This window comes from Coregonus clupeaformis, unplaced genomic scaffold, assembly GCF_020615455.1.
Source record: "Coregonus clupeaformis isolate EN_2021a unplaced genomic scaffold, ASM2061545v1 scaf0358, whole genome shotgun sequence".
Classification (NCBI taxonomy): domain Eukaryota; kingdom Metazoa; phylum Chordata; class Actinopteri; order Salmoniformes; family Salmonidae; genus Coregonus; species Coregonus clupeaformis.
In genome coordinates this window covers 63321-76351 of record NW_025533813.1, presented here as the reverse complement: position 1 = coordinate 76351, position 13031 = coordinate 63321, and the positions used below count along the sequence as shown (strand labels likewise).

Here is a 13031-nt window from a genome sequence, read left to right as displayed (position 1 = left end):
CACATGGTTCAATTAGTCAACTAATCATCAAGCCTTTGACTAATTAAATCGGTGGTGGCAATTTAGGGTTAAAACAAAAATATGAAACTTCTGGGGGGACCAGTGGAGAGGATTGGGAAACCCTTTTTTAGGGTCAGATGCCCCAGGGTCAAGCTCTAATTATGGCGGTACTCACCCCCGCTATTAGCTGCAATATGGTTACCTGTTCCGGTAAGGTTCATGTCCTCCACTGTGACTTTTGATGACAATAATATACAATTAACATGAGGCAGCCAGGACTGGCATATGTTATCTATTTAGAAATGTTTTTCACACTTTACATGCGTAAACAAACACACAACCAAATAGGTACATAACACTTACCATGTGTTGAGGTCTTCTTAGACCTTTTTTGTCCAGGTCTTTGGTGAATTATGTTCCCTCTGCTGTCCCTCTCTATCCATTGGAAAGGGGCAAGGCTAGTGGCAGGAGCAGGTGACTGTCGCTCTGCAGCTTGCTCCTTCTGATCCTAAAGTATTTATTCAAATCAAACAAGTTAATATCAGTAGTGGGTAGGTGCTTAATATATATAATCAGTATCCTATAACGATGTTTATCACCAGAGCCGATTGCCGCGATGGTAACACATTTACCTTTTGATTAGACGACCGGAGTTCGAATAGCAGACACCATCATGATTCATGAAATCTCATTCTAACCAATAATGGGGCGTGCTCATTTTAAATACATTGTGATTTAGTTTCGGTATCAGACTAACTTTTCTTATGATTTTGTTTGCAGAGCAAGGCTGGCAGTTTATCGCCAGTTCACCCTATGGGCACAAGGGAGAATTGGACGAGGTGTACGACGTCTCATCCCTGCGTGTCGTTTCTTCCATAAGCAGCGCATAAACCAGAAGCAAAGGCATTTACGTAGGGTTTGAGTTTGAATAAAACCAGTTCATTTAGTAAATCTAGCCTGCTGTCATTTTTTTCCAAGACATAGACCTAATGCCTGCGCCTTATGTAAAAATAGTATTAGTTAGCTTGTCCACTATAACAACAGGTTCAAGCGTAACCAGATACATTTGCTTTGAAGATAAAACGACTTTCAACACGCACTAACACATTGTCCCTGTCGCTAGAGTAGTGACTTCAACTAGCTTTGGCTGCATTCTATTGGAAAGGAACAGTAACTACACTGGACAGCTAGTTGGTAGAGTCAAAGTAGACTTTAATAATACATGCCATTTAGCAGACGCCTTTATCCAAAGCGAACTGGGTACATGGTAGTGGAAACAGATCATAGAAACAGGATTACAATTTTGATATCATGGATGGTCAGTCCTTGCATCTACAGCTCTATGAATTTGAGAGTGGTTACATTTCTCCAGCCCCATCCCTCAGCTTTTTACCGAAAGAGGAGCAGGGAACCACTTTGTTATTGTTTCTACTGCTGATTGCCACTTTAAGAAGTTAAGATGCAGATTAAATACACACCAAAATATGTTACAGATACTATAAAAATGTCCCATCACTCAGAGTTAGTGAATACACAGCATCCAACACAGCAAACAATCAATCCGTCAAATGTATTTTACAAAAGCCCTTTTTACAACAACATAATAACCACAGTGGTTATAGAGGGTGCAACAGTTCAACAACTCAGGAGCAAATATCAGTTGGCTTTTCATAGCTGAGCATTCATAACTTGAGAGAGAGAGAGAGAGTCGAAACAGCAGGACCGGGACAAGGTAGCACATCTGTTGAAACGGGTAAAACAATCAGTGGAAAAACAATTCCACTCCGATTCCCTTTATGGATGGGTGTATCTTTGAATTCGCTGTTGAATGGCCTGCTCCTTCTCCATTTTCGGAACACCAGCCCGCTCCCCCAAAGTGATCGATAGTATATCTTGGCTTGCAATGTGATGATTGTATTTCTGAGCTCTCAGGTTCAAACAGCGAGTTATGGTCTTCACTGATCTCACTCTCTGTCAGCTCCATCTGTGGCGTATAGAGGCAGGACTCGGTTGTATACTGATGTTCGTGAGCGCTAGCTGGGCCCCGAGCTCTTTAGTGATGGTCCCGGTGGACCTCTTCTCGACCACAGCACAGGAACACTCAGGCACCCAGGGGTCAGTTTGGCATGCTGTACTAACCGTTCTTTCCTGTTGGTAGAAAACAATTAAGGCATCTATTAGACTATAGTTATATTCAAGAATCACAGCATATACTGTATATTGTCTATTTTATATCCAAAATGGCCTCAGGGATGACAGATTGTATCTTGAAATAAACAATAGCCTTAAAAATAACATGGATTTGCATGTACTTCCTCTGCCTCCTCCTGCACAGTCTCCTCCAGGATGAAAACCTTTTCAGGGATGAAGATGATGTCATCCTGAAAATAAACAAACATTTTGTTAAGACAACTGAACCCAAATATATCAGTTGGCATTAACAAGCTACCTGTCTTGTATGCTTTGTCAACACACACACACAGCAAACACAGGGAGATTAATTTTTCAGCAAACATTGGATATGTCAACTTCAGTCTAGCTAAATGAGGTGGAGCTAACAAAACATTACAAAAACAAATCTTTCAACAAAATGTATTACAGAACTTTGACTATCTGAGGTGGAATCTAGTAACAGTAACTACCTAACAACAGGGGTACACGGAGAAACTGTGTTGCAATTTTAGTTGCAGTTGGTAACGTTATTTGTTGGGGGGGTGTTACACAAAATACTATAGACTTAATCAGCTAGTTACCTTCAACTGGAATTACAACAAAATTGTCCAGTATCTATCTCTAGCCTAATCAACAACAGTCATGACCGGTTAACGTTACCTCAGGCTCCATTGCACTGACTCGCGTCGCCTCCTCCGTTCAGTCTAGCTTTTGCTCGACTCCGAAGTCAGCGATGTTGATGTTGGTCGGTCGGTAACCCCTACACCAAACCCTCGAAATGTAAAATGGAGGCCCAAGCAGAGGGCTTCAATGTAGGCCTATGACTCCCTTCCATTCGGAAACTCTCGGTTGCTGCATCGAAAGTGCCCTTCATCTCGAAGTCTGCCTTCGTGAAATTCTGTCTGCATATCCTGCTTGCTCGAGCTGGCACGTCCTTCCTCTTCAGGACATGGAGCAACTTCTTCAAAAAATGTGGGTCCTTGGGCAGCCGATGGTAGTTTATCGAGTGATTTTTTTGGAGCCAATTCGTACAGCCTGGGGCATTACAGTTTATGTTTCAATTACTACTTGTTGTTGTCCGCACCTAACCTCACGGTCTTCGATTCACTCTCTGCGCGAAAACCTGCTTTCACAGACAATTTGATGATTCCTTCCAGTGACGCACTTGCATCAGTCGTTACTATGGCAATTAAACATGGTGCTGACCATAGCTCAAATAAACCTTGTCGACTATCAAAATAAAAAATATAGAGATGTTTTTATGTTAAATGCACGTGTTTAGTGGATTGAATACATCTCTTTGCTTAGATTTACTTCATAAAGTGTTTCCATTTCCCTTTAAATAGTATATTGAGTAGAACGTCATTAGATATAGTCTCAAATATTTGTTATATTTTTAAAGATTAACGGGGGCTGGCATGTTGGATTTAGTTTCTCCCTGTCTCTGGTCCACTCTCCAGTACACTAGGTGGCGGTAATTCACCATAACGTTGGCTGCCAACCGCCGATAAACCCCATTGAAGAAGAATACATTTTCCTCTAGGAAATACAGTAATTCCATACATGTCTGCCTGTCCCTAAAGTATAATGGATTTAAAATATAAGGGAGTTGTACACCAGTCTAGTAGGTAGCGGTAATGCAACAAATTGGATGCCAACCGCCGTTAAACCTCATCGAAGAAGAATAATGGATTTAAACTATAGTCCAGTTGGAGGCGGTAATGAGAGATATTGGATGCCAACCACCATTAAAGTCCACTGAAGAAGAAGAAGAATTTCATCATTGAAAATCTTTTCCGGTATGTGAGATAATTTACTTGTTCTCTGTAATATCGTATAGCTTTGTAATCGTGACATTATCTAGTGTGGAGGAAAATATGCAGGTTTCTGGACTCATCCTGACACTGAGCAGGATTGCGTGACGATTAGCTTAGCAACCGCGTGACCCAGCATGACAACGTGAACGCGATTGTTCGACAGTCTGCTGGGTGAGGCGTTATACGTTCCTCCATTCATTGCCGAATGAGATTTCTAGATCCTCCTTTCTCTAATATCTCTGCCACGAACTAGTAGCCAGTTGTTGTTGCCCAAAGTGGAATAATATCCAACCCACAGACGTGTACCTATGATGAAAATTACAGGCCTCTCATCTTTTTAAGTGGGAGAACTTGCACAATTGGTGGCTGACTAAATACTTTTTTCCCCCACTGTATGTATGTGGACAACTACAAATACCTTGGTGTCTGGTTAGACTGTAAACTCTCCTTCCAGACTCACATTAAGCATCTCCAATCCAACGTTAAATCTAGAATCGGCTTCCTATTTCGCAACAAAGCCTCCTTCACTCATGCTGCCAAACATGCCCTCGTAAAACGGACTATCCTACCGATCCTTGACTTCGGCGATGTCATTTACAAAATATCCTTCAACATTCTACTCAGCAAATTGGATGTAGTCTATCACAGTGCCATCCGTTTTGTCACCAAAGCCCCATATACTACCCACCATTGTGACCTGTATGCTCTTGTTGGCTGGTCCTCACTACATATTCGTCGCCAAATCACTGGCTCCAGGTCATCTATAAATCACTGCTAGGCAAATCCCTGCCTTATCTTAGCTCATTGGTCACCATAGCAACACCCATCCGTAGTATGCGCTCCAGCAGGTATATCTCACTGGTCATCCCCAAAGCCAACACCTCCTTTGGCCGCCATTCCTTCCAGTTCTCTGCTGCCAATGACTGGAACGAACTGCAAAAATCTCTGAAGCTGGAGACTCCCTCACTAACTTTAAGCATCAGTTGTCTGACACTCTGTGTTGTTGTTTTTATCGCACTGCTTTGCTTTATCTTGGCCAGGTCGCAGTTGTAAATGAGAACTTGTTCTGAACTGGCTTACCTGGTTAAATAAAGGTTAAATAAATAAAATAAAATAAAAAATAAAAAACATGTTTCCCATCTCAAGACATTTAATAAAAATATTACTATACTAAGTGCCAAATATAGTAACATGGTTGAACATAACAGGGGACTACTGAAAACACAACCACCAGATTACATGGGTAAAATAGTTTTTTTAATCAGCCATAAAACCCATTGTGACAGGAGTAATGGAAGGTTGTTTTGTGAAATAGGGAGTGGCAATAGAATGCAATCTTCACCCAAAAATTTAATTGTTAAAAAAATTCTAGCATGTCTATGTATGGGTAAAAGGGTAGACATGCTCAGTTTTCCATCACAAAACAGCAGTAAATTAACAAAAATAGTGGAACCAGCTCACCTGCTTTTACTTTTGAAAACATATTTTTTTAAGTGTTCAGTTCATGTAACAGGGTTGACCTTAAAATGAGGGACAGATGTAAATGAATTACTAATCACATTCATAATACTCTTCAGAAATGACTTTGTCAAAGCAACAAAAAAACTAGTGCTTTACAATGAGTATGTTTACATGTCTTAGGTTCTGAACAATAATATGCCTATTTGTAAGTCGCTCTGGATAAGAGCGTCTGCTAAATGACGTAAATGTAAATGTATAATAATATAATATGCCATTTAGCAGACACTTTTATCCAAAGCGACTTACAGTCATGCGTGCATACATTTTTGTGTATGGGTGGTCCCAAACAGAGTAAAAACTCAGACATACTAGAAAAAGCTCAAACCAAGGTTATTCACCCACTGGGTCATACAGCTACAAAGACATAATTACACAAGCACATATATTTATACCCTCCTACTAGGCGGAGTCAACTCCTTGCACATCTAGACAGCCAATACATCTCTGTTGCTAGGCAGGAACTGAATTGGTTCCTCTCACTGTTGTAGTCATGCCCCTGCCTGATGCTAGAACCTTTGTGGGCGTGGAAGTATATGTGTGTGAAATAGGACTGTTTCTTCTCACTTCATCTGACCTGACCTTGGGATGAATTCCTCAGTCCTCCCTAATCCACGGCTGTCTTACCTTATCAGTGACTGAAACCAGACTGTTGCCCTTTGCCTCCCTCCTTAGGAGCCATGATATGAACAATAACATGTTTTGACAGAGTGTAAACATTCTGCAACCCCCCCTTGTCTCACTCAGTAACTTTCCATACACTTAGTTCCTATCCACCCTCCATTGACCCCAACATTCCTTATACATGGAAAGTAATCAATAAGTTCTAGTATGGTAACATGAATGGGTATATTTCAAGCTAGAATCCAACACATTCACGCTCATAATTTGAAATTAAAGTAGTTATGGCAGTAGGCCGAGTATGGCATTAGTCATGTAAACACCTTACTCTGCTTATCTTAATTGGCTTAAGGTGACAATCGAAGTAACGCTGTTAAAAACACCTGGTTTTCTGAGCAATCTTTCAAATTATTAGGACACGTAAACGCCTTAATCAGATTCATAGAGGCATATGTAATCTACACATGTGCTAGCACGAGCAACGCAAGCTTCCTTTTGCAGTGAGTTCGGGAAAAACTGAAAGTATGAATGTGAAAACTATTTCAAAGATGCAAACTTATTCGGAATCAAATATGCTACTCAAAAATAACATGGTCGCTGTGGTAGTACGTTTATTTTGATTAGCAATTTTCAGCATTTGTCAAAGTCCCATCAGGTAGCCTGATTTCAGATGTCCATGCTATTCAATATCTTTGTTTCACAGGGGACAGCCCTAACCTTTGCTCTCTCAGTGGGAGGGGCTTATCATCTGGGGAGCCTCAACAACATCATGATGCTGACAAGACAGAGAAAAGTCTCAGTAAACACCAGCAGAGATGTATAGGGAAGAAACCTCACCACTGCTGCTTTGACTGTGGGAAGAGTTTTGCTAAACAGAGGGAATTGATCATTTACCAGCGGATTCACACTGGAGAGAAACTGTACCGCTGCTCTCAGTGTGGGAAGCGTTTCGCTGCATCTAAAACCTTAAAATCTCAGAGAATTCATACAGGGGAGAGGTCTTACCCCTGCTTTGATTGTGGGAAGATCTTCAGTCAATCAGGAGCTCTGACTACACACCAACACATACACAAAGGAGAGAAGCCTTATAGCTGTGATCAGTGTGGGAAGAGCTTCAATCATTCAGGATCAATGACTACACACCAGCACATACACACAGGAGAGAAGCCTTATAGCTGTAATGAGTGTGGGAAGAGCTTTGCTCTATCCGAAAACCTGACTACACACCAACGCATACACACAGGAGAGAAGCCTTATAGCTGTGATCAGTGTGGGAAGAGCTTCAGGAAGTCAAGACACCTGACTACACACCAACGCATACACACAGGAGAGAAGCCTTATAGCTGTGATCAGTGTGGGAAGAGCTTCAGTCAATCAGGAGACCTGACTATACACCAACGAATACACACAGGAGAGAAGCCTTATAGCTGTGATCAGTGTGGGAAGAGCTTCAGGAAGTCAGGACACCTGACTACACACCAACGCATACACACAGGAAAGAAGCCTTATAGCTGTGATCAGTGTGGGAAGAGCTTCAATCATTCAGGACACCTGACTACACACCAACGAATACACACAGGAGAGAAGCCTTATAGCTGTGATCAATGTGGGAAGAGCTTCAATCAATCAGGAGACCTGACTACACACCAACGAATACATACAGGAGAGAAGCCTTATAGCTGTGATCAGTGTGGGAAGAGTTTTGCTCGAGATTTTACCCTGACTACACACCAGCTCACACACACTGGAGAGAAACCTTACTCCTGTCTATGTGGAAAGAGCTTTGCTCATTCAGGGTCACTGAAAAAACACCAGAAAGAACAAACATGTCATATTTTATCTCCCTCTGCTCCGGCACCGGTTCCAGATCCCTAAATAATGTTTCAATACATTACTCTTTACAATATGTTTTCTATCCCTCATTCTCTAACAGTATACTAAGTCTGATTACTATGGTAACCTGTGTAGCATAATATGCAGCTCTGGATCCATATGTATCAAGCATCTCGTAGTAGGAGTGCTGTGTGTGTGGTGTGGTGGGGTGGGGGTGTTCAGAGCTGTATCTTATTTCATTAACTCCTATTATCCATTAAATAATTTTTTAATGTAGAATGTTTCAACAATATTAGGTGTGTATTTTTGTATTCAGTAGATCAGGGTTCTTCAATTCCGGTCCTGGAGGGCCGAAACACCTCTGTTTTTCATCCTCTCCTTCTAATCAGGGGCTAATTCAGACCTGGGACACCAGGTGAGTGCAATTAACTACCAGGTAGAAATAAAAAACTGAAGTGTTTCGGCCCTCCAGGACCGGAATTGAAGAACCCTGCAGTAGATCAATAAATTCAATCCATTATCTGCTCAACAATGTCTTCTTATCACATTAATTATTATGTTTTTAAAATCTATAATTATTATTATTTTTTTATAAGGAGCATAGGCCTCTTGTATAATTAGTTTGGTCCTAAAAGATGTTCACATATTTATTATAAATCCCTTCACCAGGTTTTAGTGTAGCTGATGGGACATACGGAAATACAGAAGCCATAGGCCTATTAGTGTGGTCAAATTATGTTGTTGCATTTATTTTTAAATATATTAATAGGGATATCTTTCAACTTTCCTTATTGTATATTAAGTGTGCTCCAAAAAGATGTTCACACATTTTTATTGTGAAGCGAATTATGTGTTGGTTGTTAGGAAGAGGTGTCATGGGGGCAGGAAGCCAGCTCTGCCCATCAGTACTTATAGGTAATGTCAACCACAGACATCACACTCTTCTGTTTTCTCATGGCCAGTAAGGTCTCCTACCAAACTGCTCTCTCTTCACTCTGGAAATACACTTGATAATATCTTATACCTTACCATTCTACTTTTTATTGGGGATTTATTATGCGGCACGAATGCTTGAATGTCATTGTAAAACATACATCTGGAATGTGGTTTCATGTTTTCTTGTTTTGTTTTACATTGCTGATTGCATATTCATTTTTTAAAATATGTATTTTTTTTAATGTTTAGTTGAAGTGGTGTAAAGTAATTAAGTAAAAATACTTGAAAGTACTACTTAAGTACTTTTTTGGGGTGTCTGTACTATTCATATTTTTGACAACTTTTACTTTACTAAATTCCTAAACAAAATTATGTACTTTTTACTCCATCCATTTTCCCTGACACCCAAAAGTACTCATTACATTTTGAATGTTTAGCAGGACATGAAAATGGTCTAATTCACACACTATCAAGACAACATCTCTGGTCATCCCTACTGCCATTGATCTGGTGGACTCACTAAACACATGCTTTGTTTCTAAATTATGTCTGAGTGTTGAAGCTTGCCCCTGCCTATCCGTAAATAAATTAAAATCAAGAAAATGGTGCCGTCTGTTTTGCTTAATATAAGGAATTTTAAAATATTAATACTTTTGATACTTAAGTATATTGAAAACCAAATACTTTTAGACTGTTACTCAAGTATGATTTTTTTACTGGGTGACTTTTACTTGAGTAATTTTCTATTAAGGAATCTTTACTTTTACTCAAGTATGACAATTGGGTACTTTTCCCACCACTGTATAGTTGTATTATGCAGAAGAGACCAGGATATGTTGTTGCCCTGTGTCCCAACACTCAATGTTATAGTCATGGTCCTGAGAATAAAACCGGTTTAAAACAATCAACAGAGAAACACGTGTCTTACATTGCTACACATCCGTTATAATAAGTGCTTTTTTCCTGCTTCATTTCAGTATCAGGTGTAGTTTTTCACCAATTATAAAGTGTGTTTGTTGTCTATCTTTATGTTTCTATGTCTGCATGTAGTGAGATGCAACAGTAGCCTTGAGAACATCTGGACTAATATAGAACTCTGTTCCAAATTGCTGTCAGGTAAAAGTAGACGATAGCAGACAACATAGTCTCCTGAGTGGCGCAGTGGTCTAAGGCCCTGCATCGCAGTGCTAACTGTGCCACTAGAGATCCTGGTTCGAATCCAGGCTCTGTCGCAGCCGGCCGCGACCGGGAGACTCATGGGCGGCGCACAATTGGCCCAGCGTCGTCCAGGGTAGGGGAGGGAATGGCCGGCAGGGATGTAGCTCAGTTGACAGAGCATGGCGTTTGCAACGCCAGGGTTGTGGGTTCGATTCCCACGGGGGCCAGTATAAAAAAAATATATATGTATTCACTAACTGTAAGTCGCTCTGGATAAGAGCGTCTGCTAAATGACTAAAATGTAAATGTAACATGATCCTTAGTGAAAGGGGTGTTGTTGAACGTTTTTTGACTTTACTCAACTTTTATAGATTAGGTGTCACGATCGTCTGAAGAAGCGGACCAATACGCAGCGCGTGGAGTGAACATGATGACTTTAATAATCAAAGCACGTAACTACAAAACAAAATGACGAAACGTGAAGTCCAACAGTACATAGACTAAACAGGAACACGGAAACAATACCTTAACTTGGAACAATAACCCACAACCCACAGGAGAAAACACACAGAATATATATGGCTCCCAATCAGAGATAACGAGCCGACAGCTGACACTCGTTACCTCCGATTGGGAGTCATAGACCAATCACCACTAGACACAAAACAAATGAAACTCACCCAACCCAACACCACCAAATGAAATACACCCTAGCTCTAACACACAGTCCCGGAGCCAGAGTGTGACATTAGGTCAAATCTGATCCAATAACTTTCTGAAGTAAGATTAGCCTACATGTCATGTGCGACGTTATGTTGTCATAACGTAATTGAGCTTTGATATTTAAATAGATGTTTGATTAATCTGGTCTAGGTGCATCAGTTGCATCCTTGAGATTTGAATTCTCTCCCGCTAACCCCCTAATCCTTATCTGAACACTGTGACAACATAGTAACTACAGTAGCCTACACATTTCTTGTTTTAGGAATAAACACTGAAGAAACAATAGCTCCCACGATGGATCCAGTAAGTCTTGTTTCCTTTTAACAGTATAGGTCTACTGTGCTGTATAAAATGTCTAGGCCTAATTTTCATTATCTTTGATCCTCCACATTCCTGTGTTCGGTTTAAATGGTTGGACAAAAAACGATGATAAACGTTGTTGGGATTTTGTTCCCTTCAGGAAAGTAGCATACAACTATATCATGTTTAGAAATCTGTGATATTACCTAATTATCTCTTCTTCCTCCCAAAGTGTGCAATTGTTCACCTCCACTAATTTGAAAGTCAGATTATCCATGTATGACCAGATACTCAAATGGCCACTCTAACGATGAAAATACATCTTCTGTGGGGTTTATCGGCGGTTGGCATCCAACGTTATGGTGCATTACCACACCTACTGTAATGGAGTGTGGGCCAGAGACAAGGATCGAGGAATTTAGTCCCACCTGCCAGTGTAGCCGGCGCGGTCTGTTCGTTGCCGACTACTGCGTTGTGTTCCGGTGCACTGAAGACAAGACACTGGCGTACTTGAAGGCACTTTATTGTGTACAACTCTCTCAATCTGTTCAACATCAAAGAGAGAAAATGTTCAAAACTCTACCCTCGACCAGAATCCGCCTCTCCCAGCCGAGTACAATGCAGACTCAGTATAATCACATTCAAAGATCCAAGGAATAAAATACAACATAATTGGAAAATAAACATAGCATCTGGTGTATATCTTATGTATGTGTCATATTGCATGTTATCTCTGCCAAAAACTCTGAACTTTTAGCCTTTACATTAATACTGTGCAACATGACATAAACCATCTTTCAAATAGGCAATACATACAGTAATATGCACGAAGCAACATGTAATCCTTCACATTTGAGCTTTTCAGTGCCATTAAACACTAATCAATATATGAAAACATTTTAAATGAACACATATTTTTTACCTGATATAGGGAATACATACCTGTTCAACATCAAAGAGAGAAAATGTTCAAAACTCTACCCTCGACCAGAATCCGCCTAACATAAAAAGAACAACGTGGGCTTCATCACAAGGATAGAATGACGATTGCTAACTTACAGCTAAACAAAACACGAGGTTAGCTAAGTTAGCAATTTCTCAAACTCTCAAAAATAGCTAAATTCACGACACAGCTTGATTAAATGTACGTACACTCATCATATAATATACATACAAGTTACTATGTGCACTGAAACGTTTTAGTTTTAACAGGTATATCAAGTTTATATCACGCCGAAGTGAACACATACCTCTCCCAGCCGAGTACAATGCAGACTGAGAAAAGCATGACACCCCTCCGCATATAACCAAACCAACACTCTAGAGGGCGCACTTACACAACTAACTCTCCCAATATCTGAAGACTACACGAAATGCTGAACATTACAATATTTTGGTGAAATCAACTCACAAAATAAAATAAAAAATAGAAAATGAACGGTTGCAAAAATCTGTAATTCTTTGACCTGTTACACCAGCACCGTTTCTCTTTAAAAAGATAACATATTTGCGACTGTATCTAACAATGTTTTACTCAGTATGCTTATCAAACTCAATCCTGTACCCCCTTCTCCTTCATACTGGATCAGTCTTTCTCTCCCTGTCATACTGCCCACACTGTATCAGTACATGCTCCACTGTCTCTGTTTCCTGGCAGTAATCACACCTTCCTGGTGGATGCTTTCCTATCACATTTAATGACATATCCAGACATCCATTTAATGACATATCCAGCTGTGTCCCACCCTTAGCCTTGAAAGGATAGCCTCCTCTCTTCTGTCCATTCCTACCATCCTCCCCTCCCTTACTTTATTCTGTACCTGGAATAGGGATAGATGGCAGCATTCGCGCAAAACTGAAAGCGTGAACCACAGCATTTAACCATGACAAGGTGACTGGGAATATGTTAGAATACAAACAGTGTAGTTATTCCCTCTGTAAGGCAATCAAACA

The 13031-nt window shown here is 40.4% G+C and overlaps 1 protein-coding gene across 1 annotated transcript in view; it reads left to right on the top strand.

Annotated features, from left to right (window-relative positions):
- Window positions 1-8164, top strand: part of LOC123481046 (zinc finger protein 271-like) — a 34072-nt gene extending 25908 nt beyond the window's left edge. Inside the window, exon 4 of the mRNA XM_041889390.2 lies at window positions 7103-8164. Within this exon, the coding sequence (XP_041745324.2) occupies window positions 7103-8003 (901 nt within the window). The 3' untranslated portion in view covers window positions 8004-8164. The remainder of the gene's footprint in view (window positions 1-7102) is intronic.
- The last annotated feature ends 4867 nt before the right edge of the window (window positions 8165-13031 follow it).